The sequence below is a fragment of the Kogia breviceps genome, chromosome 14 (genome assembly GCF_026419965.1).
Source record: "Kogia breviceps isolate mKogBre1 chromosome 14, mKogBre1 haplotype 1, whole genome shotgun sequence".
In the NCBI taxonomy this organism is placed as follows: Eukaryota; Metazoa; Chordata; class Mammalia; order Artiodactyla; family Physeteridae; genus Kogia; species Kogia breviceps.
Window position 1 is genome coordinate 31,998,482 of NC_081323.1, and position 27,899 is coordinate 32,026,380.

The 27,899-nt window shown below is 49.8% G+C and overlaps 2 protein-coding genes across 2 annotated transcripts; both read left to right on the top strand.

Moving 5' to 3' along the window:
- Positions 1-1,276: 1,276 nt before the first annotated feature.
- LOC131741321 (probable cystatin-15) lies at positions 1,277-5,264 on the top strand. Its single transcript, XM_059038124.2, has 3 exons — positions 1,277-1,474; positions 4,027-4,137; positions 5,056-5,264. Exons 1-3 carry the CDS (start codon positions 1,280-1,282, stop codon positions 5,200-5,202), a joined length of 453 nt encoding a protein of 150 aa, XP_058894107.1. The 5' UTR covers positions 1,277-1,279; the 3' UTR covers positions 5,203-5,264.
- A 10,610-nt stretch (positions 5,265-15,874) lies between these two features.
- CST8 (cystatin 8) lies at positions 15,875-27,458 on the top strand. Its single transcript, XM_059036634.1, has 3 exons — positions 15,875-16,102; positions 25,298-25,411; positions 27,375-27,458. Exons 1-3 carry the CDS (start codon positions 15,875-15,877, stop codon positions 27,456-27,458), a joined length of 426 nt encoding a protein of 141 aa, XP_058892617.1.
- Positions 27,459-27,899: the final 441 nt, after the last annotated feature.

A 27,899-nucleotide genomic window follows, 5' to 3' on the forward strand; every position in this document is an offset into this window, starting at 1 on the left:
TGGCCCCCTCCCTGCACAGATGGCCCTGGCTTCCCTCATGGGCCCTCATTTCCTGACCGGCTGGCCCTCCTCTGGGCTGCGTCGCAGCCCTGGACCTGGGGGGGCTGAGGGTCCCTCGAGCATCACTGCAGACTCAGCTGCCCCCAACCCCCGCCAGGCCCTAAGCCTGTCTTCGCCCAGGGTCCAGCCGCAGTGCAAGGGGCTGGGCATGTGTGTGTGTGTGTGTGTGTGTGGCTGGTGGCATCAGCTGCAGGCATTCCTGAGCCCCTAAGGAAGCCAGCTTTCTAGACAATTCCAGGTCAGGGCCGTGCTCCTCCCTATGGAAGTTTCTGGTTATGTTCCTCTCCATGTTGGAGTTCTTCTGAGTTTTCAGGACCTCTCTGTAGGGGATGAAATCCTATCTTGTGTTAACCTCTTAGAGAAGCTGATGAACACACAGAGCAGCACCCGGTTCACAAACATCCACCTGGATGAAGGTTTACAAGGTGAGCCCTTTGGTGCATCCCAGGCAGGGCACATCAGTAACACGGTTCCCGTGAGAAGAGCCTGACACGGCCACATGGCAGAGGCCACAGCGCCACAGATGGCAGATCTGCGTGAGAATGCACATTGGCTGGGGCAAGGCAGAGCCTGGCCTTCCCCAGCCCTGGAACCTCTCCTGCCCATGGCTACCGCTCACATCCATTCCAGCAGAGCCCCTGCCTTGGCTGGCTTACCCCTTGTCCCCTGCCCACTGCCAAGCACGGCCAGGCCTCCTGTCATGTAGGTCAGCAGGTGCCAGCGGTGGTGGAGAGGATGGTGCCCTGGCCCCCGTGCTGCCACTCATTGGACCTTCCCGTTGTGCCCTGAGGTCATCAGCTGCAGCCAAGGTCAAAGGTAGATCTGATTTTCTCCTCGGCTCCCAGGACTCCGGACCCACCAGCATTCCTAAGTGCTCGTGACTCTGCCAGTCCAAGGAGGCACTGCCTGAGGGCAAAGCCCAGTGTGCTTGAGACCCTCACCCAGCCCCTACTGAGGCTGGGCTGGGGATGCCCTGGAGATGAGGGGGAACGGAGCCTGCATGTCCTTGGACCCAAAGCTTACGTGATGAAGGGTGGAAATTGGAACAGTCCCCCGCCACCGCCTCCCGTCGGGTGATGATGGGAGGGACAGAGAGGAGGAGCTGGGCAGAGGGCCAGGCCAGCAGCACAGGGCTGTGCAGGGCAGGGAGGTGCTGGCTGGGGAGCTGGGGAGGGCAGCCCACCACGTACTGCTGGCCTCCGGGCTGACACCAGACAGCATGTTCCTGAAGCTGTCTCTGCTCCTGGGGCTTCTTGCTCTGGGGCCTCATGTCTGCAGCTGGACGTTTGAGGACATCAGTAAGAGTACACAAAACTTCCGCTTGTGCGTGGAGTTTGCTGTGTTTCACTTCAATGAACACGAGCCAGATGAGTACGCTTACAAGCTGCTTTGGGTGGGGCGGAGCCAGCGCAAGGTGAGGGGGATGGGAGTGGGGGATGGAGGTGGGGGATGGGGGTGAGGTGGGAGTGGGGTTGGGGGTGGGAGTGGGGTTGGGGGTGGGGAGTGGAGGCCAGAGGGTGAGGGAGGCTCCCTGTCTGCGGCTCCACCTTCTCCCTGAAGCCTGGTCCGGGGTCGGGGGAAGGGGCTGTCCGCGGTCTGCAGGAAAAGGTAAGGAATGTTTCATTTGGTCAAGGGTATTTAAAAATACAAGGTACCGAAATAGAAGGGCTCCAAGTTTCTGATGTGTTAGCTTAGCACTTGGAACAGGGAGAGAAGGAGAGGGAGGCAGAGAGCAGGTGAGGAGGGAGACGGAGGGGAGGCAGCGCCCCAACATCAAAGCCCAGGAAGGACCGGCAGCTCAGAGTGGAGCGATCGCAGGCCTCAGCTGCCAGGATCACTGCCTGGATGCTGGGCTGAGGCCCCTCGTGAAGAGAACCGGCCTTGACCACGTGGCCACTGTGGGTCAGGCCTGGCGGGAGGCAGCGGAGGCAGACAGGGCGTGATCTCGTGGGGCTGTTACGCTGGTGGTGAGAAGCACACAGGCCCCAAGTTCTCGGGTGAGATAGTGGAAGACCTGGACAAGAGCGGTCAGTGTAGGATCACAGGGCTGAGGGGAGCGGGGGGGCGGGGAGGCGGGGAAGCGCTCTTCATGACGGGCACTCCTGGAAGGACCTGGCCAAGTGCAGGTTTGGGAACGAGAAGGGCGGGCAGCCCCGGAGAGGACCCTGGACCGGGGTGAGCCGCGAGTGCCCTGCGGGGCCAGCCTGAGGGCTATGGGCCCGTGTCTCAGGGAAGGAGCTTCAGAGAGGCGGGCGTGCAGGGTGGGCGCGTGCCAGGGCTGGGTCAGGATGTTATCCTCAGAGGAGCAGGGACTCACGGGAGGAGGTCGCTCAGCTTTGTCCAGCATCTCTCTGGACCCCATGGGGGCAGTGGGCTCTGCAGCTTGGGGGCAAGTTGAGACCAGGGTGCAGGAGCTGGGCCCTGGATGCCAGGAGGCAGAGGAAGAGCTGCTTCTGAGTCGGCTTGGAGGTTGACGTGGCGTGTAGGGGGGCCGGGGTCAGGCACAGACCCCAGGTCTTTGTCCTGAGCAGGTGGGCAGACAGCAGAGTGAGGGGTGGGGGAGACAGGAAGGCGGCCGGCCGAGTCCGTCACAGTCAGTGTTCCCGAGGCAGTTCTGGGAAAGATAGCTGTGGGTTACAGAGCATCAGGGTGGGGAAGAGGGGGGACCTGATGGGAGTGTGGGTGTCCTTAGCACCTGGCTGTGCAGCGCTTTCCCACGGATGCTCATACCTCTCCCACCCCGGATACTTTGTCTGGATTAGTTGTTGTCCAACAGTCCTGAGCCCAGACCCATTCTTGGCCCGGATGGCCAGCCCCAAGCTGGCCCAGGTCAGCGGGGCTCTGATGTGAGGGTCCCCCACTGCAAACACTCCTGATGGGACTGGAGGCTGGCCCCCTCCCTGCACAGACAGCCCTGGCTTCCCTCATGGGCCTTCATTTCCCGACCAGCTGACCCTTCTCTGGGCTGCGCTCAGCCCTGGACCTGTGGAGGTTGAGGGTCCCTCGAGCATCACTGTGGACTCAGCTGCCACCCCCGCCAGGTCCTAAGCCTGTCTTTGCCCAGGGTCCAGCGGCAGTGCAAGGGGCTGGGCATATGTGTGTGTGTGTGTGTGTGTGTGTGTGTGTGTGTGTGTGTGTGTGTGTGTGTGTAGCTGGTGGCATCAGCCGCAGGCATTCCTGAGCCCCTAAGGAAGCCAGCTTTCTAGACAATTCCAGGTCAGGGTCATGCTCCTCCCTATGGAAGTTTCTGGTTACATTCCTCTCCATTGGAGTTCTTCTGAGTTTTCAGGACCTCTCTGTAGGGGATGAAATCCTATCTTGTGTTAACCTCTTAGAGAAGCTGATGAACACACAGAGCAGCACCCGGTTCACAAACATCCACCTGGATGAAGGTTTACAAGGTGAGCCCTTTGGTGCTGCAGCTGCACCAGGAGAGACAGAGCATCCAGCCCCCAGCCCCCTGTCCTGGTCTGGATGCTGCCCCCGCGGGACAGGGCAGCTCTGAGGGCGGCTCGGTGGACAAGCATCCCCGTCTGCCTCCCTAGAAGGAGCCGTGCGATGCCCTCCATGTGTCTGGCTGATGCGATTGAGAGCTGGGTCTCGTGTCAGGTGTGCTGTGCGTGTGCTCTCAGCGCCGGGGCCCAACCTCCCGTGGCCACACCCCTCCCCACCGCCATGTACTCATGATGCGGCTCCAGGGTAACAGACATCAGGAGGGCGGCAGGGAAGAGTCCAGGGCTGGAGCTGCACTCAGGGACATCTTTTTGTAGGAAGAGTAGAGAATTAAAATGAAAAAGTAAAATAATACATAAATTAAAAATAAGAAAAATGCACCTAGGTTTGTCCCAATTTATACACATGTGCACATTCATACCCATTTGCCCATTTTCTACTTGGTTCTCTGTGTTTTTCTCATTACTGCAAAGTAAGTATTTCACAGAAGTTTCTACAATCTCTCCTTGACAGAAGTATAGGTGGATATATTTAATGGACCTGGAGCTGGGCCGCACAATTTGCAAAAAACACGACGAAGACATTGACAACTGCCCCTTGCAAGAAGGCCCGGAACAGAAAAAGGTTTGAGGATAAAATCAATCAAAAGCATCACAAATCTTCAGAGAATGAAAAATAATGTCAAGAAGGGTCTATGAGAGGAGGCTAAGAAGTCCTCAGGGATGACCTGGCCCCTCCCCGCCAGGTCCCAGGGCTCCCCCTGTACAGAGATGCTCCCAGCACAGCAGCAAGCTGGGCCCAGTGCTCAAAGCCCGGCTGGCCCGCCAGAGAACCCCACAGACCCCATGGGCCCTCCCCTCTTGGATGGAGCCTCCCAGGGCCCCAGCCTCCAGCTTCCTGAGAACTCGGGTTCAGGAAGACGCTGTTCTCCCTGTGGGCCTCTCCTTCCTTTCTCCGATTCCTCTGGACAGGAGGACAGTTTAGTTTGCTGGTCGCCCCACCCCTCCCTATGGTCTCCTGGGCGGCAAGGAGGAGTCCTGGTCGGTCAGACCGCTTGTCATCACCCTGTGAACTGACATCTGGTCTGTTGGACTGAAACGTTGGGGGTGGGCCTCAGTCAGGGTGATGCCCTCAGTGGGTCTGGGGTCTCCCCGGACCCCAGCCTTGGGGCAGCATCTCCTCGGGGTGGGTTTGCAGCTGTCGCTGATGGCGGGGTGGGCACCATCTGGACCATCTCCTGGGCAGTCTGCTGGATCCCCCAAGAGCTCACGGGGCAGAGACCCTTCAGGCAGCGTCACGTGCCCTGGGTGGGGGGGACCCTGAAGGGCAGGTGATGGCCCCCCCAGGCACCCTCTCAGGAGCCCCTGCCTTGATGGTGGAGACTTGAGCTCTGGAGCCCAGCCCCAGCCCACTGTTTGATTCTGCTTCTCTTTCCTCTTTAGTTCTTAATGCACCTTGAGCTCCTGGTAAGTCCTTCCTGCTAAGCACTCTCATTGTTACATTGTTCTGATTTTATGCCTTACATAAAATTACTTTTTTCAGGTGAGCTGCACTTTCATTGTGGACTCACGGCCATGGTTTACACAGTTCACCCTCCTGAACAGCACCTGCCAGCAGAAATGGGGGGAGGAGTTCCCGGCTCCCACAGCAGCTCCTTTCCTCCTGAAGAATGAGAGTCTGGAGTCCTAGGTCTGCATGGCACCAGAGCAATTAAAGGCATCTCAGAGCACATTCTGGGTCCCTGTCAGCTCTGCCTTCTCCCTGATGGTTTATTTCCATGGGTGTTGCTGCCCGTGACAAGCGATTGAGAATTCACCATTGTTGTTCTCACCTTGGCTGTGGGTGCAGGGTGCTGAGTCCATCAAACTCCTCAGCTCATGGGAGGGTGCCCTTCCTGGTTCTTGCAGGGTCCTCATGATTGGTGTGTGTACTCATTCATTCATTCATATATTCTCCATTTGTCCATCATCTGTCCATCCATGCATCCATCCACCCATGCATCCATCCATGTATCCAGGCATCCATCCATCTTTCCATCATCTATGCATCCATACATCAATCCATTTATCCCTTCTTTCATCCATCCATCCATCCAACCAAACATGCATCCATTCTTCCATTCTTTTGTTCCTTCATTCTCCAATCTCTCCAGGGCCCCATCCATTCCACTCAAAAGGAATCCAGACAGTTTTGCCAGGCGACAGCCACCTGTGTCCCTTCTGTGTCCATCCCTGAGGCCAGAGGCACAGTGAGTGGCCCTTCTGCGGTGGTGGTGTTGGGTTGATGCCCAGGCACAGGGGTGGGAGGTGGGTGACAAAGATGACAGAAGGCTCTGTCCTCTGTGGATCCCCAGCGGGGCATCTGCCCTGGAGCCGCCTGACTGATGAGAAATCTTCTCAGGGCCTCTGGGGTCAGCTCAGAAGATGGCAGCTCCAGTCACCCGCTCCCCTCCTGCTCCCTGACCCCTGTGTTCCCCCATCGGCACCCAGCCTGGCCTCCATGGCCGTCAACACTGATCACTAGCCCTGGGATAGGCCCTGAGGTGACAGAGCCCCCCATGAGCACCTCTCTCTTCCCGGGTCCTGGTGGGGGCAGCCCTGGAGGGGCCGAGGGGTGGGGGCCTGGGGCCTTAAGCAGGACAGAGAGACCATGGGACTCTGTCTGGAGGAGGACTTCAGAGGGAGGGGCTGAGGGGTCTTCCCTCCGCCTTTTGAGTTTGGGGATCTGGTTTGCGTGTCCATGGTGGTTAGTCTATCCTTTCCTGGCCAGTTGGTTCCCTTGAAGTGGTTATCAGTGCTGATTGGACAGCATTTCCCAGGAACACTGAGGACAGCTCCACTGGGCAGGTCACAAAGACTGCAGCCTGGGTCAGTTTTGGCTCCTTGTCCAGCCTGTGTGTAGAGTCTGTAACATCTTCACGCCCTGATAGGGGCATGTACACACTGACAGGGTGAGTCTTATGGTCAGCAAAGCCAGCCTGTTGCCCACCCTTGGCTTAGAGCTCTTAATTCTGTGGCTGTTGCTCTGGGCCCCATGCTGGCCCAGGAAAAACAGCCCTGCCCTGAGGGCCGGCGGGCTCTGCTCACAGGTGAGCCTCTTCAGCCCAACCCCCATTCCCCTGGGGAAGGCCTGCCATCTGCTCTGTTTCATTATAAGTCAGTCATTTTCTACCTTGGAAACCCCAGTGGCTTCATTTCACTCATCTCCTAGAGACCCACTCCCCCCATCCCTGCTACCTGATGTCAGAAACACACAAAGTCCCCAGGTGGTTGGCACCTGTGCCCAAGATTGGGAAATGCTTTCTAAGGAAGCCCAATATTTCGAGGTGTGTGAACTGCAGTGAGGATATTTTGTTTGCCTGCATCTTGCCTCTGGCTCCCACTCTCTGGGAATACGGGGTTAAAACCATGGCCCATTCACCGAGCTGAGGCTCAGGGTCCTGGGCCGTGTGAGGGTCTTGGTGGGGCTGGTGAATTTTATGCCCTCCACTGTTGTCATTGGCGAAACCACGTTAGCAGGTTGGGGATGATGGCCCACTCCCTAAGGTCAGTCACAACCAGGAGTGGCCTGTCCTGTGTCACCGTGTCCTGGAGGAACCGCTCCAGATTTAGCCTAGTCACTAGTCATCCCAAATCAGTAGGGAGTGAAAATATACACAGTAGAAACACAATAGAAAAATGGACACATATTTTAGAAATTCTTGATTTCCACAAAACCCAGAATGTTTTCTGGGATTACCTGGTTTGGAGAAGCAGGGCCCTTTGGGATACACATGCTGAGACTCCTCCTTAATCCAAGTCTCAGCACTGAGGAAGCATGCAGAGGCAGCAGGAAAGGATGAGGAGGTAAGAGAGAGAAAAGTCGGGTGATTTAAGGATAGAAGTTGAAATACAAACATCTGTAGAACTGCGAACCTAGGAACACCAAAGGAAAAGAAAAGGAAAAAGACAGAAATATTTGAAGAAATAATGGAGAAACATTTTCCAGAATGAAAGGAAGACACAAGGCAAAGATTTTGTATCAATTAGCTCTTGCTGCATAAGAAGCAGCCTCAAAATATCAGTGACACATAGCACCACTGACCACACCCCAGGTCTGCTCGCCTTGACCCAGGCCAGCGTGGGGACCGCCTGGCTCCCAGGCCCTGCTGGACTGAGAGCCCATGGGGAGGGGCACAGACTCATCACCCACGTGTGCCTAGCGGGTGGCATTCCCCTTTCTATGTGGTAGGTACATATAGACATAGTAGGTGCATTTCTAGGGTCTCCAGAGGAGTCAGGGACAAAGGGTCAAGATGCAGACACTGGAAGTGTGCAGCGCAGCCACAAGTGTCCACCCTACGTAGGGGATGGGGTGGGTGGCCACGTGGGAGCTCTAGGATGGACCCAGGCCAGCAAAGTAGCTGTTCCCCTCCGACCCCGGGAATGAAATAGCAAGGCCGATCTGTTTCCAAGGCACATGGGATAAACATTTGGGTCCTCTCCCGAGACCAATGGACTCAGCCAGGGGAGAGGAGAGAAAGCAGAAGCGGGGCTGCAGCCGGAGCAGAGGTCCAGGGGGTGAAACGGGCCTTCTGCCGTCCAGGGATCCCTCGCCCGCAGGCTGCTTTCCTTGGTGAAGGGCGCTCCTTCCAACTCTCCTCACGTCCACCGTGGAGGGTTCCCCGATTCATTGGCGGGTCCTGGATGGAGGCAGGCCTCTGTGCCGGCCTGGCCATGAACCCCTCCTGTCTGCCCTCCTGGCATCTCCAGTCTCAGCCAGGGCCACCCCGCAAGTGTTGTCCCAAAACCAAACCGAGCAGGACATTTCCCTCCTCCCATAGTCAACGGCCCGTCAAGTGCACTTGAGCATACCTGGCACAGAAGCCCGTCTCTGCCCCAATCACCAGAGCTCCTGCTGGATGTGCAGGGCCAGGTCAACGCACTGCCGTGGATGTCACCTAGGGTCAGCCAGAGGCTCTTCAGCTTCCGCCCGGGGAACCATCCTCTCCTGCAGACTGACTTGTGTGGATCATCTGGAAGGAGAGGCAGCTTGCAGGGCCTGGATGGCGTCTCTACAGGCTGGTGACCAAGTCGGTGGGACCGCACAGTGCCTTTGTGTGCCCACTGTGCCCCGAGCATTTTATGCCCACCTGCTCTGCCCACCCACGGCCCACCTTGGGCCCCCTGCCCACCGGCGGAGACTCCACATGGGCACTCACGCACCATGTCCCCACCCTCGGTGGGGCTGCCCCCCATGACGGGCATCCTCCTGGCTGCATGTGCGGCCCCAGGCTGGGCTGTGGAAGGATGGGAGCCCAGGAAGTCACGGGGAACAGAGGGCAGAGGGGCCCAGGACAAAAGGGCACTGGCAGAGGAGCTCGGGGCCAGGGTTGGCAGGGGGCAGGCCCTCTCCCCACAGCGTTTTACGGTCTCTGCGGGCAGATCCTGACTACCTAGGTTCCAGTCCCAGCTAACAGCCTCCTTCTTGGGCATGAGAGTATCTGAGTACGAGGAACGAGTCTCTAGTCCTGGCTGAGTCACGGAGCCCCCGGCCAGGGGAGCGAGTCCAGGAGCAGGGTCGGCTGTGTGACTACCTCCCGGACACCAGCATGTCTGAGCCGTAGGCTGCTGGCACCTCGAGGGCAGGGGTACAGCCACAGGCCAGCACAGAAGATGCAGTTCTTGTCCCAACGCTGCCACCTTCTAGTTCAAAGCCCTCACGGTGTAACTGGGCCCTCAGTCTGTTAGCCTTCATCTTGGAGGACAGAATGCCTGCTGGCTCGGTAGGACCAGGCGATGTGCTGGGTCAGCTGCATGTACGTCTGTTACAGCGGGGGAGGCTGACGGTTCTGCTATCCATGTGCCGACACAACATTTGCAGGTTTCTGCTGGGGTCAGGCCGGCTAGCAGCCTTAGGGACAGTTGGCAGCAGAGACCTGAGCCCTGGCCTCTGATGCCTCCTCTCACTTTTCACTGTCAGCCTTGTCCCAGCAAAGTTAAAAAGCATTAGTTCTAGGGTCACTTTTTTTCTTGGGCTGACACAGAGTTTAATTGTTGCAACTTCAGAGTAGGCCAGGGACAAAATAGAGACTTCAAGGCTCTTACCCAAAGAACAGATGGTCCTTGGACCAGAGAATGGGGAGGGCTTGGGTCTGCGAGTCCCCAGTTCTTATCTGGACACTAGGCGTGCTGGCAGCGTTTACCCTTCCCCCCGTGAGGACAGGAACGTGAAGCTGGGGGCCTTTCTCTGGAAGAGAATTGCCAAGGGCAATGAACTGGTCTCCGGCTCCGCATGGTCTCCCACCACGGACACGGCAGGGACAGGCCCCCGGGCTGTCTGACTTGATGGGCTCAACCCGAGGTGTGCACATGCCCAGTGCCCAGCTTGCTCTGCTTCCAGAACCCTGACTGTGCCTCCTGGCTGGGAACCTCAAGGCCTCAAGGCCAGCCCCCTGGGCACACGCAGAGAAGACCCTTCTGCAATCACTCTCTCATCCTCCCCTTGCCCGTGGAAAAAGCAAGAATGTGGGACTGTGACCATTGCCAAAATGGAACTGGCTGTGTGGTGGACCTAGCTTCACCTTGCTCAGTGTCACAGCAAACTTCACCCATGAGAGAGGCCCAGAGCCAGGCCGCAGATCAGGGGATTGCTCCAAAGTGCTGGGGACTGGACCATGGCCTTCCTCTTGACAAAAGAGGATTTGTGATGAAATGTGGGTGATTTCTGCAGGATCTTTCCCAATTCAGCCACCCCTGGAGCAAGACTTAAGGGCGTTGCTCTAAGAAGAACTGCCAAATGAGAGGAACCAGGCAGGAATTATGTCACACAGCCGGGCTGAGTGTGGGTGAGGACGGGCAACTTTCCCAAACTAGGACTGGAGCCAGGTGTCTGGCCCTCGGCGGTGCCCCCTGTGAGTCCAGATGGGCTGGGCGCCGTCCTAGCTTCTGTAGCCCTTGCTCAGCACCTGCCTTGGCAAGCGGCCAGCAAATGTGGATATGCAGAAGGTGATGGGGACTTTTTCCTTCCAGGCTCTTTGCTTTTGAGGGTGTTGGCCTGACAGTAACAGGGCTCCCTCATGGCGGAGTTTGGGCCTCAGCTGCACAGCCTTTCACGGGGGCCTCTCCCACGGAGAGATCTCGGCCTCCCCGCCTCCGGCAGACCCTCAATCCTGCAGGTGGGGAATGCTTTAGGTGGACGGTGGAGAGCTTTGGGGGAGGGTGGTTCAGAGTGGGGGGACAGAGGCCTGCAGAAAGGGGAAATAAATCACCAAACAACTTAGCTCAGTAACGCTACCTGGCCCTACGGCCCGAATGGCTCCAGAATTTCTGCCGAGGAGGGTTCACCTGTATCGATCCGGGTGGAAGAGGAGTCCAAGACTTGTCTTGATCTGCTTCCCACGGATTATACAAGAACGACTAAGACGCAATGGTCCACGTGAAGAAGCGGAGAAGGTGCTGACGGCCAGAACTGTGGAGCGACAGGGGCCAAGGCCCTCGGCTGACCCCTCAGCACCCCCCAAACTTCTGACTGGGACCCGTGTCAGTGTGATCCCCCTCCCTCCCCAAGCACAGCCTCTGATACAGGTTGTGAAGCTCCCTCCACACCAAGTACCCACGGGGTGTCCCTTCCCTCCACCTAAACCCTGCCTAGGATGTCGAAACTGATCTGTGCTGACAAAGTTAGTGAAGATGCCATTTTGTAAACAGTTGTGTTCTTCCTCTGTCCAACCCAAGCCTGCTCTCTCCAGCTGAAGGTCCAGGATAGGGGCAGTCTATAAAGACAGAAAAATTTAGGTAATAACTACTCTACTCCAGCCAAGAAAAAACTGTGTCTCCGTGCCCTTTTGTGCATGTAGGCAAATATTTCTGTGGGACAAACTCCTGCATGTGGATGTGTCGAGGACTATGTAACTTTTAAATGTTTAACAGAGATTTGCTAAATCACCCTGACCGAAGACATTGGATTCCTACTCTACCAACGCTGATGAAGGCGCCTTATCAACCAGACACTGTCATTGCTTGTTAACTTTTTTCCAAAGTGTAGGAGAATAAGTGACACTTCATGGTTGGGTTCATTTGAGTTTCTGTTGTTACGGAAGCTAAGCATATTTTCACACATGTATTAAAGACATTTACATTTCTTTTTCTGTGACTTCTGTGTTGATTACTTTTCTCCAAGTTTCCTATTGGATTTTTGTCTTTTTAAAAATTACTTGCAAGAGCTCTTTGATATTATGGAAATGAAAATGTTCTGCGTCACATTTGTCAAAGTCTAACCACTTGTCTCCCTTCATATCCACTAGGCTGGCGATCATCAAAAACAGAGATAGTGGGACTTCCCTGGTGGTCCAGTGGTAAAGAATCTGCCTTCCAAGGCAGGGAACGCGGTTCAATCCCTGGTCAGGGAACTAAGATCCCACATGCCACAGGGCAACTAAGTCCACGCACCACAACTACTGAGCCCGAGCGCCTCAACTAGAGAGCCCACCTGCCGCACACTACAGAGCCCACGTGCTCTGGAGCCAGCGTGCTGAAACTGGAGAGAAAATCTGCACACCACAACTAGAGAGAAGCCCATGTGCTGCAGTGAAGATCCCACCCATCTGTCGCAGCAAAAGAGCCCACATGCTGCAACTAAGACCAACGCAGCCAAAATGTAAATAAATAAATAAATACAGAGATAGTAACCAGTGCTGGCAAGGACGTAGAGGAATGGAACCCTCATATACCGCTGATGGGAAGGTAAAATGGTGCAGCGACTGTGGGAAACCATCTAGCAGTTCCTCAAAAAGTTAAATACAGAGTTCAGGTAACCCAGTCATTCCACTCTGACCTGTATACCAAGAGAAATAAAAGCATATGTCCACACAAAAGCCCAAATATGAAAGTTTGTAGCAGCTTTAGTCATAATAGCCAAAAAGTAGTCAAAACCCCCATCTCCACTAATTGGTGAATGGATAGATGAAACACACATACACGAAGGAAAGTTATTCAGCGATAAAAAGAAATGAAGTAGCAATTCATGCTGTAACGTGGATGAACCTTGAAAACATGCTAAGAGAAAGCCGTACACCACAAGACATATACAGTGTGATTCCATTTATAGGAAATGTCCAGAATAGGTAAATCTATAGAGAAAGCAGATTCGAGGTTGCCTAGGATTGGAAGGAGGCGGGGAGATTGGGAGGGTATTGGTTCAGCCTTGCTGGGAAAAAGCCGATTGTGGTTTTGGATGTAAAACTCTGTGAAGATACTAAAAGCCATTGAATCTCACACTTAAATGCTTGAATTGTATGGTATGAGAATTATATTTCAGTAAAGTTGTTTAAAAACCACCCTGCCCCTGCAGCAAGTCCCGTGCGTCCCACCGGCCCTCTGGCCGCACCCCTAAGGCAGCCGGGGTGAGAAGCACCAGCAGTGCCTCCTGGAGTCCTGGTTCCCACCGCCAGGGGTAGAATGAGATGCTTTGTTCGGGGCAATAGCTTCTGGAACAGTCAGTACCCGCCATTGCCGATGACCCCAAAGCAGCTGGGGTGAGCCCGCTGCAGGGGATGGAGGGGAGTGGGGCCGTGCCCAGAGGGTCCGGGGGCTGTCTCCCCTCCGTACTCCATCAGTGGAGTCCTGAAGACCAGCCCAGGACTAACCCCGGTGGGTCCACAGCCATCGCAGTGTCAGCATCCCACCCCTGCCCTTGAACTTCCCCTGGACCAGCTGTGTGGGCCCCAGCTGATTCCCAGGGAGAGATGTGGGCTGTCTCTACTTGTGTTGAGTAAGGTGCCTGTGCTGGAGGGGTGCAGGGAGGGCTGAGAGAGGCCTCAGCCCAGGCCACAGTTTTCAAACAATTCATGGGGCCAAGAGGGGAAATGGACTCCCTTCTGGACATATTATATGCTCATATCTTTGGCTCCCTTTGAGCCGAGACAAGTGAGGAAATAGTCTTTTTCTTTCGGATTTTAAAAGCAGCCGCATAGCACAGGGAGATCAGCTCGGGCGCTTTGTGATCACCTAGAGGGGTGGGGTAGGGAGGGTAGGAGGGAGGGAGACACAAGAGGGAAGAGATATGGGGACATATGTATATGTATAACTGATTCATTTTGTTATAAAGCAGAAACTAACACACCATTGTAAAGTAGTTATACTCCAATAAAGATGTTAAAAAAATAAAAATTTAAGTTTAAAAAAAAGAGAGCTTTTCCCATAAAAGGGAACTTAACCCTTTGCCAAATATCTTCCAAATAACGTACTGTGTTCCCATTTACCTGTTGACTTTGGGGGGCGAGAGCATGTGTGAGTGTGTGCTGCACAAAATGTGTGGCCAGATTGATGGTTCTTCTCCATCTGGCTTCTGTGTTTTCTACAAACTCAGAAAGGGCTCCTGATTTCCAGCCCAAGGATTCTGTCTCACGCATTTGACCCTCCAGCAGGTGACTCTCAGGTCTCATAGGCCCTGTCTGGATTTTATCTTATGGATCTCAGGTAGGAGCCTCTTTGGGCTGATGTGTATTTCACCCTGGAAAGAAAAGTAGTGATTTCCCAACTTCTGAGTTCTTGGGAACCCCTTTCTGTGGCCGAGCCAGGCCCCAAAAGCAGAGTGGGACTGTCAGGGCAGCCTGGTGTGGGACGAGAATCACACACAGGAGAGGAAACCAGACAAGGGCAGCCTGCCCGGAACAAGGCTGGAGATGGGGAGGAATGGCTGGCAGGCCAAGGGAGAATCTGTCCGTCCTCGGCACCACCCCTGGCCTCCCGACCTGAGGGTCTCTGGCCCCAGGTCCCCTGAGCCTGGCTCTTTGGTGTCCCTAAGACTGAGGGGCCACATGACAAGACACTGATGGAAACAGCCCTGGAGGTGACTTCACTTCCAGCTGCCCACATCCAAAGCGCAGAAATTTAGAAAGTCAGGAGCCAAGGAACAGGAGCTGGGACTCAGCACTTGGGGCAGATGCTGGGGGCTCCTGGTGAGCCTGTGGACTTCTGAGGGCAGAGGGTCCCCTGACAGAGGGGCCGGTCACTTGGGCAGCATCAGTGGGGCAGGGCTTACATCACAAAGGGGCAACAGAGGTGACCACTGGCAGGGAGGGCAGCTGAGGGCAGACGCACCCTGACGCCGACAGACACCCTGAGCAGATGTATGGCTGTGAACTGAGTGTGCCAGAGACAAGCGGGCCACGGGCAGGAGCCACCGAGCTCGGGTCCTGAGGAAGGAGAGAGACCGCCTGCGGCCGGCGGCCAGCTCAGGCCTCGGCCGCAGCATCGTGGCAAGGAGCTTGGTGCTCAGGTGGGTCCCAGGTTTAGCCGTGCTGGCTGGAAGGCGGCCCAGGGCAACCGTCCCGTGTGTCTGGGCAACTGCTCCAGAGGCCACGGAGCGGGTCTGAACCGCTCCAATCCCACGCGTGTCATGTCAATGCTGCCGTCGCGCAGAGGCCGGGCAGGAGGGGGCAGGTTACCACGGGCCAGGCCGGCGGGCGGAGGGAACCCGGTGTCCTCACGCATCAGCCTCCCCACGGCCCCGTCTCTGGGAGGCACACGGGAAGGTCGCCTCCCGTGGCCTGGGCTTGGTTGGCGATTCCTGGCAGAGGGCACGTGGGTCAGAGCGGTGTCCTGGGTGGACAACCGAGCTAACACCCTGGGAGTGTTCGGTGCTCGGTGTCTGTATCTAGAGCCTGACGGACACCAGGCGTCTCTTGGTTTGGCCATCATGTCCTCTGTTCAGCTTGGACACTCTGTCCCCACTTCTCTGTGGCGAGCACAACCCACGGACCCGGCTTTGTCTCGAGTGGCTTTCTCCTTGTCTGCATCTGACACATTAACCGCTGCCTCTGCCTCGTGAGCCAAATCCTGGTGACCTACTGTGGCAGAAGGGATTCCTCTAAAGCAAATGCACTTTACAAGCTGTGATCCCTCCTACGCGTGGGTGAGACTGAGGCAGGGCAGCCCTGGTCTGAAGCAGACACGCAGCCCCGTGGCCGTTTCCTCCTGTGTAAAGGGTTTCGCAGCCCCACGGGGCTCTGATGATGAGAGGCCACACGGCACGTGCAGTGCCTACCAGAGGGCCCAACCCAGCCGGCCGGAAGGACAGGCGTGTGTGTGTGTGTGTGTGTGTGTGTGTGTGTGTGTGTGTATACACATATGTGTGCATCCCTCCCACACGTGAGTGCACAGAGGTGTGTGTCCTTCCAGAAAGGAAGCATCCAAGATGGGAAAATGGACTGAATTGCACATTTCGCAGGTGGCTTCTTTTTTGGGCAGACGATGTTAACCGCTGTTCTCCCCTTTCCGCCTGCAGCAGAGCTGCGAGGGGCCGGGTACAGAGGCAGCAGGGCCCGGCCAGCCTTGCAAGGACAGGAGGGACTCGGCCACGCCCCCTGGGCTGAGGTGCCATGGCCAGGCTCCGCCCCGGCCTGCTGCTCCTCATGGCCACGGTGGCCCTTGAGTCCAGAGGTGTCCAGGCCTGGGGTTCATCAAAGGTGGTGAGGAAATTCCAAGACGTCCCCGAATCCTACATATACGTGCAGCAGGCACTGTGGTTCGCCATGAAGGAATACAACAGGGCCAGCAAGGACGAGTACACCTTCAAGGTGATACAGATTCTGAAGTCCCAGGAGCAGGTTGGTGGCTTTCACTCCCCGTTCTCTGTCCCCACACTCACCTTTGTGGCAGGGCTGCCGTCCGTGGAGAGCAGCTGAGAGACACCTGAGCCAAAATTTACGAACTTTATTTTAGGGGTTTCTGGAAGGAAGTTAATTAAACTTCCTCCTTTATCATTCTGGGGTAAAACATAATATATCCATTGAAATAACTTAAACTTAGTTATAGTCACATCAGAAAACACAGGTAAGAGCCCAGAAGGGCTCCTGAAGGGGTCAAGTTTGGGACAGTTTGAGCTGATATCATCAACCTAAGTGGCTACAGGGATGGATTATAACACATTTAACAAGTGAACAAATTCCACATCCAGCTTTCACTGTAAAAAGGAACCAGGGCAGAAGGGAAGGCTCTTTTTTTTTTTACAGAAAAATGCCTACTTAGAGATGTGAAAAAATATGAAACTAGAAAATCACCTTTTGCAACCACCATGGTAATAACTAACTCAGGCCGAAGATCAGCAATGAATCCTCCCCCGGGTGTGGGGGGAGAGGGGGAGAGGGAGGAGGAGGGAGGGGGGTGGACCACTATAGGGATTGCTTGTTAATTAATTACAACCAGGACACATGGGACAAATTGACACCGTGTACCTCTGATGTGACATCACTGCAAGGACACAGCGTCGCCTGTATATGGTGTTCCTGCTCCGAATGCCCGAGGGTGATCTCGAGGGACAATTAGACGAGTCCGTATTATGTGGCATTCTCTAAGACCGCTTAAAAATATCAGTGCTGTGAAAGATGGGGAAAAAAGAAGGAAACGGTTCTCATTAAAGGAGGCTTAAGAAACATGATGTTAAGTGCGAGATGTGTTCCTGTATTGTCTCTTGGATTTAAAATTATACTGTAAAGGATGTTCTTAGGGCAGTGGGAGGGATTTGAACACGGACCATGTCTAAGAAGAGTGCGTTGAACCAGCACTGTGTTTCCTGAGAAAGGGTTGTCCAGAGGTTTATGCAGGAGCCCAAGATGGGAGGTGGAGGGGTGAGCACCGAGAGGGGTCAGCAGAGGGTGAGGGGGCCCCACTGGGCCCAGGTTACGTGTGACGCCGGCCTGACCTACACCTCTGCTCCATTCCTCATCCACTCGCCCCATCTTCCCTCTAACCTGCACTGCCCACCCTCCAGCCACCGTCAACCTGCCTCCGTTTCCTGTTTTCTTATGTGGGCATAAGTTTCACTCAGCGTCTGGATCTCCTAACAGGCCGGGACACCTGGCTCCTGTCCACCTGCACAGGCTGTGGGCCCCGGGCTCCTCCTGGTTCCCCGTGTGGCCCCAGTTGTGTGGTTTGTGTCTTTAGGCAGTGACACCTGGGCCAGGATGTGCGTCCCCAATGGGTGGCTGAATTAAAACCTCATGGATGTCGATGCCCCAGGGGCCTCAGATTTGGTACCTGTTCTTAGTGAAGTTCCTGTCTTTCCCAGGATTAGTCCACTTTCTTGGACGTTTTAATCTGTGCTCTCCATTTATACAAATAGATATAGATGGTTCTGCTTTAAAGGCAGATATTTAATAATAAAATAAACCAAAGACCCACATAGCTCAACACTAACGTATCATTTCGTAGTGTTTGCTACTTCTTTTCACGAATGTACACTTTTTGTGTGGGTGGTTTTCTTTTTTTGTTTTTGTTTTTTAACCAAATAGCACCATTTATTTAAAAGAACATTATTTCGACACTATACCACAGTGTCACCCCTGCCAAGCATGAGGTAGTTCTGCAGATGTAGGACTCTTTTCTATTCTACTATTTTTTTAAATTTTTTAATTTAATTTTATTTTTTTATACAGCAGGTTCTTATTAGTCATCCATTTCATACACATCAGTGTATACATGTCAATCCCAATCTCCCAATTCATCACACCACCACTCCCACCCCCTGCCGCTTTCCCCCGCTTGGTGTCCATACGTTTGTTCTCTACATCTGTGTCTCAATTTCTGCCCCGCAAACCGGTTCATCTGTACCATTTTTCTAGGTTCCACATACATGCATTAATATACAATATTTGTTTTTCTCTTTCTGAACTTACTTCACTCTGTAGGACAGTCTCTAGATCCATCCACGTCTCTACCCAATTTCGTTCCTTTTTATGGCTGAGTAATATTCCATTGTGTATAGGTACCATGTCTTCTTTATCCATTCATCTGTCGATGGGCATTTAGGTTGCTTCTGTGACCTGGCTATTGTAAATAGTGCTGCAATGAACATTGGGGTGCACATGTCTTTTTGAATTATGGTTTTCTCTGGGTATATGCCCAGAAGTGAGATTGCTGGGTCATAGGGTAATTCTATTTTTAGTTTTTTAAGGAACCTCCATACTGTTCTCTATAGTGGCTGTATCAATTTACATTCCCACCAACGGTGCCAGAGGGTTCCCTTTTCTCCACACCCTCTCCAGTGTTTGTTGTTTGTAGATTTTCTGATGATGCCCATTCTAACTGGTGTGAGGTGATACCTCATTGTAGTTTTGATTTGCATTCCTCTAATAATTAGTGATGTTGAGCAGCTTTTCATGTGCATCTTGACCATCTGTATGTCTTATTTGGAGAAAGGTCTATTTAGGTTTTCTGCCCAGTTTTGGATTGGGTTGTTTGTTTTGTTAATATTGAGCTGCATGAGCTGTTTATATATTTTAGAGATTAATCCTTTGTCTGATGATTTGTTTGCAGATATTTTTTTCCCATTCTGAGAGTTGTCTTTTCGTCTTGTTTATGGTTTCCTTTGCTGTGCAAAAGCTTTTAAGTTTCATTAGGTCCCATTTGTTTATTTTTGTTTTTATTTCCATTACTCTAGGAGGTGGATCAAAAAAGATCTTGTTGTGATTTATGTCAAAGAGTGTTCTTCCTATGTTTTCCTCTAGAAGAGTTTTATAGTGTCCAGTCTTACATTTACGTCTCTAATCCACTTTGAGTTTATTTTTGTGTATGGCGTTAGGGAGTGTTCTAATTTCATTTTTTACATGTAGCTGTCCAATTTTCCCAACACCACTTATTGAAGAGACTGTTCTTTCTCCATTTTATACCCTTGCCTCCTTTGTCATAGATTAGTTGACCACAGGTGTGTGGGTTTATCTCTGGGCTTTCTATCTTGTTCCATTGATCTATATTTCTGTTTTACTGCCAGTACCATACTGTCTTGATTACTGTAGCTTTGTAGTATAGTCTGAAGTCAGAGAGTCTGATTCCTCCAGCTCCGTTTATTTCCCTCAAGACTGCTTTGGCTATTCGGGGTCTTTTGTGGCTCCATACAAATTTTAAGACTTTTTGTTCAGTTCTGTAAAAAATGCCATTGGTAATTTGATAGGGATTTCATTGAATCTGTAGACTGCTTTGGGTAGTATAGTCATTTTCACAATATTGATTCTTCCAATCCAAGAACATGGTATATCTCTCCATCTGTTGGTATCATCTTTAATTTCTTTCATCAGTGTCTTATAGTTTTCTGCATACAGGTCTTTTGTCTCCCTAGGTAGGTGTATTCCTAGGTATTTTATTCTTTTTGCTGCAGTGGTAAATGGGAGTGTTTCCTTAATTTCTCTTTCAGATTTTTCATCATTAGTGTATAGAAATGCAAGAGATTTCTGTGCATTAATTTTGTATCCTGCAACTTTACCAAATTCATTGATTAGCTCTAGTAGTTTTCTGGTGGCATCTTTAGGATTCTCTATGTATAGTATCATGTCATCTGCAAACGGTGACAGTTTTACTTCTTCTTTTCCAACTTGTATTCCTTTTATTTCTTTTTTTCTTTGATTGCCATGACTAGGACTTCCAAGCCTATGTTGAATAATAGTGGTGAAAGTGGACATCCTTGTCTTGCTCCTTATCTTAGAGGAAATGATTTCAGTTTTTCACCATTGAGAATGATGTTTGCTGTGGGTTTGTCATATATGGCCTTTATTATGTTGAGATAGGTTCCCTCTATGCCCACTTTCTGGAGAGTTTTTATCATAAATGGTGTTGAATTTTGTCAAAAGCTTGTTCTGCATCTATTGAGATGATCATATGGTTTTTATTCTTCAATTTGTTAACATGGTGTATTGCATTGATTGATTTGTGTATATTGAAGAATCCTCACACCCCTGGGATAAATCCCACTTGATCATGGTGTATGATCTTTTTAATGTGTCGCTGGATTCTGTTTGCTAGTATTTTGTTGAGGATTTTTGCATCTATATTCATCAGTGATATTGGTCTGTAATTTTCTTTTTTTGTAGTATCTTTCTCTGGTTTTAGTATCAGGGGGATGGTGGACTCATATAATGAGTTTGGAAATGTTCCTTCCTGTACAATTTTTTGGAAGAGTTTAAGAAGGATGGATGTTATCTCTTCTCTAAATGTTTGATAGAAGTCACTTGTGAAGCCATCTGGTCCTGGGCTTTTGTTTGTTGGAAGATTTTTAATCACAGTTTCAATTTCATTACTTGTGATTTGTCTGTTCATATTTTCTATTTCTTCCTGGTTCAGTCTTGGAAGGTTATATCTTTCTAGGAATTTGTCCATTTCTTCCAGGTTGTCCATTTTATTGGCATAGAGTTGCTTGTAGTAGTCTCCTAGGATCCTTTGTATTTCTGCAGTGTCTGTTGTAACTTCTCCTTTTTCATTTCTAATTTTATTGATTTGAGTCCTCTCCCTCTTTTTCTTGATGAGTCTGGCTAATGGTTTATCAATTTTGTTTCTCTTCTCAAAGAACTTTTAGTTTTATTGATATTTGTTATTGATTTCTTTGTTTTTATTTCATTTATTTCTGCTCTGATCTTTATGATTTCTTTCCTCTGCTAACTTTGGATTTTGTTTGGTCTTCTTTCTCTAGTTCCTTTAGGTGTAAGGTTAGATTGTTTATTTGAGATTTTTCTTGTTTCTTGAGGTAGGCTTGTATAGCTATAAACTTCCCTCTTAGAACTGCTTTTGCTGCATCCCGTAGGTTTTGGATCACTGTATTTTCATTGCCATATGTCTCTAGGTATTTTTTGATTTCCTCTTTGATTTCTTCAGTGATCTCTTGGTTATTTAGTAACATATTGTTTAGCCTCCATGTGTTTTTGTTTTTTCCTTTTTTTCCCCTGTAATTGATTTCTAATCTCATAGCATTGTGGTCAGAAAAGATGCGTGATATGATTTCATTTTTATTAAATTTACTGAGGCTTGATTTGTGACCCACAATGTGATCTATCCTGGAGAATGTTCTGTGCGCACTTGAGAAGAAAGTGTAATCTGCTTTTTTTGGATGGAATGTCCTATAAATATCAATCAAATCTACCTGGTTTATTGTGTCATTTAAAGCTTGTGTTTCCTTATTAATTTTCTGTTTGGATGATCTGTCCATTGGTGTAAGTGAGGTGTTAAAGTCCCCCACTGTTATTGTGTTACTGTTGATTTCCCTTTTTATAGCTGTTAGCAGTTGCCTTATGTATTGAGGTGCTCCTATGTTGGGTGCATATATATTTATAATTATTTTATCTTCTTCTTGGATTAATCCCTTGATCATTAGGTAGTATCCTTCCTTGTCTCCTTTAACATTCTTTATTTTAAAGTCTATTTTACCTGATATGAGTATAGCTACTCCAGCTTTCTTTTGATTTCCATTTGCATGGAATATCTTTTTCCCTTCCCTTACTTTCAGTCTGTATGTGTCCCTAGGTCTGAAGAGGGTCTCTTGTAGACAGCAAATATATGGGTCTTGTTTATGTATCCTATCCATTCAGCAAGCCTGTGTCTTTTGGTTGGAGCATCTAATCCATTCACATTTAAGGTAATGATCGATATGTATGTTCCTATTACCATTTTCTTAATTGTTTGGGGTTTGTTTTTGTAGGTCCTTTTCTTCTCTTGTGTTTCCTACTTAGAGAAGTTCCTTTAGCATTTGTTGTAGAGCTGGTTTGGTGGTGCTGAATTCTCTTAGCTTTTGCTTGTCTGTAAAGCTTTTGATTTCTCCATCAAATCTGAATGAGATCCTTGCCAGGTAGAGTAATCTTGGTTGTAGGTTCTTCCCTTTCATCTCTTTAAGTATATCATGCCACTCCCTTCTGGCCTGTAGAGTTTCTGCTGAGAAATCAGCTGTTAAGTTTATGGGAGTTCCCTTGTATGTTATTTGTCATTTTTCCCTTGCTGCTTTCAACAATTTTTCATCTTTAATTTTTGCCAGTTTGATTCCTATGTGTCTCAGTGTATTTCTCCTTGGGTTTATCCTATACAGAACTCTCTGTGCTTCTTGGACTTTGGTAGCTATTTCCTTTCACACATTAGGGAAGTTTTCGAATATAATCTCTTCAAATATTTTCTTGTGTCCTTTCTCTCTCTCTTCTCCTTCTGGGACCCCTATAATGTGAATGTTGTTGCATTTAATGTTGTCCCAGAGGTCTCTTAGGCTGTCTTCATTTCTTTTCATTCTTTTTTCTTTATTCTGTTCCACAGCAGTGAATTCCACCATTCTGTCTTCCAGGTCACTTATTCATTCTTCTGCCTCAGTTATTCTGCTATTGATTCCTTCTAGTGTATTTTTCATTTCAGTTATTGTATTGTTCATCTCCATTTGTTTGTTCTTTAATTCTTCCAAGTCTTTTTAAACATTTCTTGTATCTTCTCAATCTTTGCCTCCATTCTTTTTCTGAGGTCCTGGATCATCTTCACTATCATTATTCTGAATTCCTTTTCTGGAAGGTTGCCTATATCCACTTCATTTAGTTGTTTTTCTGGGGTTTTATCTTGTTCCTTGATCTGGTACATAGCTCTCTGCCTTTTCATCTTGTCTATCTTTCTGCGAATGTGGTTTTTGTTCCACAGGCTGCAGGATTGTAGTTCTTCTTGCTTCTGCTATCTGCCCTCTGGTGGATGAGGCTATATAAGAGGCTTGTGCAAGTTTCATGATGGGAGGGACTGTTCACGAATGTACATTTTATTTCTTAGTTCACTGTCAGCTCAAATGCAGGTAAGGATGCAAAACAATCAGGTAGAAACAGGTTCAAAAAGAGGCTAGAAGAGAAGTGTTTAAAACTCCTTGGAAAACATATTGAAGAAAGGGGGTAAGGAAGAATGCACCACCCCCCAAACAAAAATAACTCCTAACAAAAGCGAACAGAAAAATGCTGGGTGAAAATTCAGATAAAAATAACGTATGCCCAGGTGCTATAGAAAGAAAACTGCTCTATTCCATTGGATGATTTAAGTTAAAAGTGCAAAGATCTTTATCAGCAGTGGCCACTAACAGCCTGAAGCTAAATCTGACCCACTTCTCATCTTTGTACATCCTGTGAGCTACAAATGATTATAAGAAACAAAAGAAGGAGACTATTTTGTGACACATGAAAATTACATTACATTAAAACTTCAGTGTCCATAAACACGGACACAGCCACACAAACTTTTTGAGGGTCCTCTGGGCTGTATTTGTGCTGCAAAGCCTGGAGTATTTCCTCTCTGGCTCTTGAAGAAAAAGCATGTGGCCGCCTGCTCCAGTTCATAGCTGGCTGGGGTTCTGATGCCGATTTCACACACAGCGAAGACTGGTAGGAAAGACCGCCAATGGCAGCCTGGAGCCATGTTTACTTTGTGCTAGATCCAGTGGCTTTCTGTAGGCGCACTCAGGTTTTCAAGTTCACATAGGAGGAAACAGGCACAGAGAGGTTTAGTAACTTGCCCAGGGTCACACAGCTACTAAGTAGAAGAGCCAAGATTTAAACCCAGGCTGCCTGCTCCTAATCCACCCATGCTACTGCCTCTGAGTGATGCTGGATAGGATGAAGGTGATGGGACATTGCAGCCAGCCAGGAGGGGACAGTGTCACAGGAGGCCAGGAGAGTCAGAGAGGCCTGGCCGTGAAAGGAGTGAAGGGCTGCCTCTGAAGCTGGATCCCCATCTGCCTCCCTTTCCTGAGCAATTGGGGGTCAAGATGGGGCTGGTGGTCGGTCAGTGGTTGTGGAGTGTGATATGGGAAAGTCTGTTTTCTTGATAATTTTCACTTGGAAATATAACTCAAAGCTAAAGCACTTCTTCTCAACTGGGCATGGATTTTGCTCCACAGGGCATTTTTGGCAATGCCCAGAGATGTTTCTGGTCATCACAACTGAAGGAGCTGCTACTGAGAATGGAGGGATGGAGGCCAGGGTTGTGGGTCACAACCCTCCGGGCACAGCACGCCCCCCCCATGGCCAAGAAGGACCCAGCTCCAAATGCCAACAGTGCTGAGGCAGAGAAACTTAATATCCAGTCATGAAAAATGCGCTAGGGGTACATTTGGAAGTAGTTGAAGTAAAAAGTGAAAGTGACCACTGATTTCTTGCATCCCCCATAGACTCATCAATCCTGGGGGCACCCCACAAGTGTCCTTTCAGACACTTAGATGCATAACTGAAAATTTTTAAGTATACTTTATATTCATGAAACTGTACTTAGAATTCTGCCTACACCCATTTTGTTCAATGCCCAGGTGACTTTTCTAGAACTTCCAAAATGTTTACTGTATTTTCCAAATTATCTCTTATTCTTCTGGGCTCAGTTATGGTGTTTAACTAACTTGGTCATTCTCATTCACATGTTCTCTCCCTGATGTCTCGTAAACTTTGTTTTCCTGTTCATTCTTTAATCATGAGAATGGACATTTGCCATTGTTCATCTGCATTCCCCTGTGAGACCCTTCTTGAGTACAGCGCTGAGGGGAGCTCTGCATGGGGAGGGGAAGGGAGGGGAGATGTCCAGAAAGTCAGGGATTTGGGAGGGTATATGACATGGAATAAGGCAAGGATGACTAAAACTACCAAAACTTTAAAGGGAATCGATACACTCTCAGTGGATTTTGATGAAAATGCTGTTTATTTCCCAAGCTCCAATGAGCAAACCATTAGTTTTCCCAGGAAAATGGTCTTTAGGGAATAGTTTTCTTGTTTTATTTTGGTGACAGTTGTCATTACTTTCAAATTAAATACCATAATGAGAGAGACTGAGAAACAGAGAGAGAGAGAGAGAGAGAGAGAGAGAGCAAGGTAAGAACCACCTCCACGTTACCCTAAAACTGCCCCCCCCAAAAAAAAAAACTGTAGGAGGAAAGGAGGTGAGAAGACATCTTTTTCCCTAAGCAGTCAGTGACATGTTTGTTTATCAGAAATGACAATTGATACCACATATTCTTTTATGATCTCTAACTTTAAATTACTCATGGACAGGTCACAGATAGTTTGGATTACCTTCTTGAAGTCAAAATTGCCCGGACAATGTGCAAGAAAGCTTCAGGGGAAAATGAAAACTGCTTAGTACAACAGGATCCCAAAATGCAGAAGGTAGGTGTTAAGATAGAGTTCAACAGCCTTGGATCATCTTGCGTAAAATCACCTGTTACCCTCCAAAGATTCCTCCCAGTCTCTGCCCTTGCACGGATCATGGAACTCCTTGAGATTCCCCGTTTCTGACCTCGTATAGATTCGAACTTATCTGTTTTCTTTATTTATTGAGACTTAGAAAGGAAGAAAGGGTAACTACCTGAGCTCCTTGGAAAATAAATTTTAAAACCTGATACTGGGCTTCCCTGGTGGCGCAGTGGTTGAGAGTCCGCCTGCCGATGCAGGGCACACGGGTTCGTGCCCGGGTCCGGGAAGATCCCACGTGCCGCGCAGCTGCTGGGCTGGTGAGCCATGGCCGCTGGGCCTGCGCATCCGGAGCCTGTGCTCCGCAAGGGGAGAGGCCACAGCAGCGAGAGGCCCGCATACCGCAAAAAAAGAAAAAAAAAAAAAAAACCACACCCGATACTATTTTAAATAGTAATAGGCCCTATTCACTTAAGGTAGAAAATTTAGAAATTTTCCAAAGTATTAAGTAGCTTAAAATCAACTACAGAAGAAAAAAAACAATCAACTAAAAATACCTTTATGGAAAGTTTACTGCTATCAACTTATTTTTATACATCCTAGTTTTTTCTATATTTTACATTTGTATTTTTGTGTAGTGGGGAATCACACTGTACACTGTTCCACAATTTAGATTTTTATTTAATAATAAAATCTAAGGATTTCCAAAACCGTAAAATTATTTGAGAGCATTATGTAATGAAACTATTTGACTTCGTTTAATGGTGTTTCCACATATTATTTAGTCAACCCCTGAGAATTGATTATTTAAGTTTTTCTAATTTTTAGCTATTATGAACAGTGCCATAATGAATATTCTTCTTTATTTCTGTTTGTGTGTATATCTGATTATTGTTGCCTTGTGGGCAGAGTTCTAAGAAGTTGAATTCCTTGTCCAATATTTTTTCACCTCTTAAAGATTTTTAATATGTTAATACAGTGCTAAAGTAGCCTCTATGGTTGATTTTAATAATTGGGTTTTCAATCCCTTTATTTTGCAATTGTTTCCTGTCTACCCTGGCGATCACAAGTTAAGCAATTAGTTAACCCTCTGGTAAGTGCCCTCCCTGCCCTCCCTGCCCTCCCTGCCACTGCCAGGAACCAGCTCCAGCCATCCTGATGCCCCTCCGGCCTGGACCCCCCGCCGACCTGGCCTCAGTTCCTCCGTGGCCTGTCTGGGTTACTGGTCACTTAGTCCTATTTCCCCCTCAACCTGACCCCTCAGTCTGTGTATCTTATGCAACTTCACTCCTACTGGGTGTTGCCATAAAGCGCTACTCGTACTTTATATTTTTATTCTAACTGAATAAAGATTTTAGGTGAGAGGAGGGACACAGTGATCTCATCCACACCAGGAGCCTGCAGCCCCACTCTCTCTGCAGGCCCTGTGTCTCTTCCCAGCTCCCCAGCTGCAAGCTTTCCCTGGCGGAATCTGGCCAGACTCTGACACCCCTTTCCAAGGTGGGCAGGACCCTGGCTATTCATGTGGTGCTGTCTCCCCTGGGAAGGACCCACTGGGCCCTCCACGCTGCGTGGGGTCTCCATGGGCTGCAGGAAGTTGGCGTGTCTGGAGAAGGGCCAGAGCTGGACATGAGGATTTCTTGAGGATAATTGGTCCTGGGCTCCAAATCTTGCTCACCTGGAGCAAATGGAGCCACAACCGTGATGGCTTCAGCTCTCAGGGAGGTGAACCGATGGGGGTCCATCCCAGTCATGAGGCTGGCTGTTCTGCCGTTGGGCCAACAGCTTGGGGATCTGTAGAGGCGTGGCTGGCTCGGACGGCCTTTTGGTCCCCTTGAAGCCAAATCCTGGCACCTGGAAATAGGAACTTCTGGGGGTTTTTGACTTTTATTTTTTGCAATTTTTCTTACAAGCGGGTTATTGTTTTTGTCTCTTTTAGATGTTTCATTGCACCTTTATTGTGGCATCCAAACCCTGGAACTTTGAACTCAATATGCGGAAGAAAGAATGCCAGCCTGTCTAATGGACTTCTAGCACATTCTGCCACTCTCATGAGCACTTAAAGAAGCAAAGACACTCGCAAAACATTTAAATAACACATCTGACCTATTGACTTCATTTTGTAGCCTTCTTGCTTTTCTGTGCATTCTTCAGGCGTGGAGGCGGAGAATGTGGTGCCGGGCTGGGTAGTGTTTTCTGCTTGGTCAATGCATTTACCAGCAGGGGCAGTCTGCTCCCAATGAATGGAAGAGAACGTGAACCTGTTTCCGTATTTCACCAAACTCTGGGCACAAGTTACTTTTCACTGACAGCTCTTTGTGTGGAACTAATAGGAAGACCCACCCCTCCACTGCTTCAGGCTGGTGGGTAGTTTCTACAAGGCTCTGAAGATGCGTTGAGAATGTCCATCCATGGATTTCCATAGAAATCTCCCTGCCCAGGACTCTGGAAAACACAGCAAGAT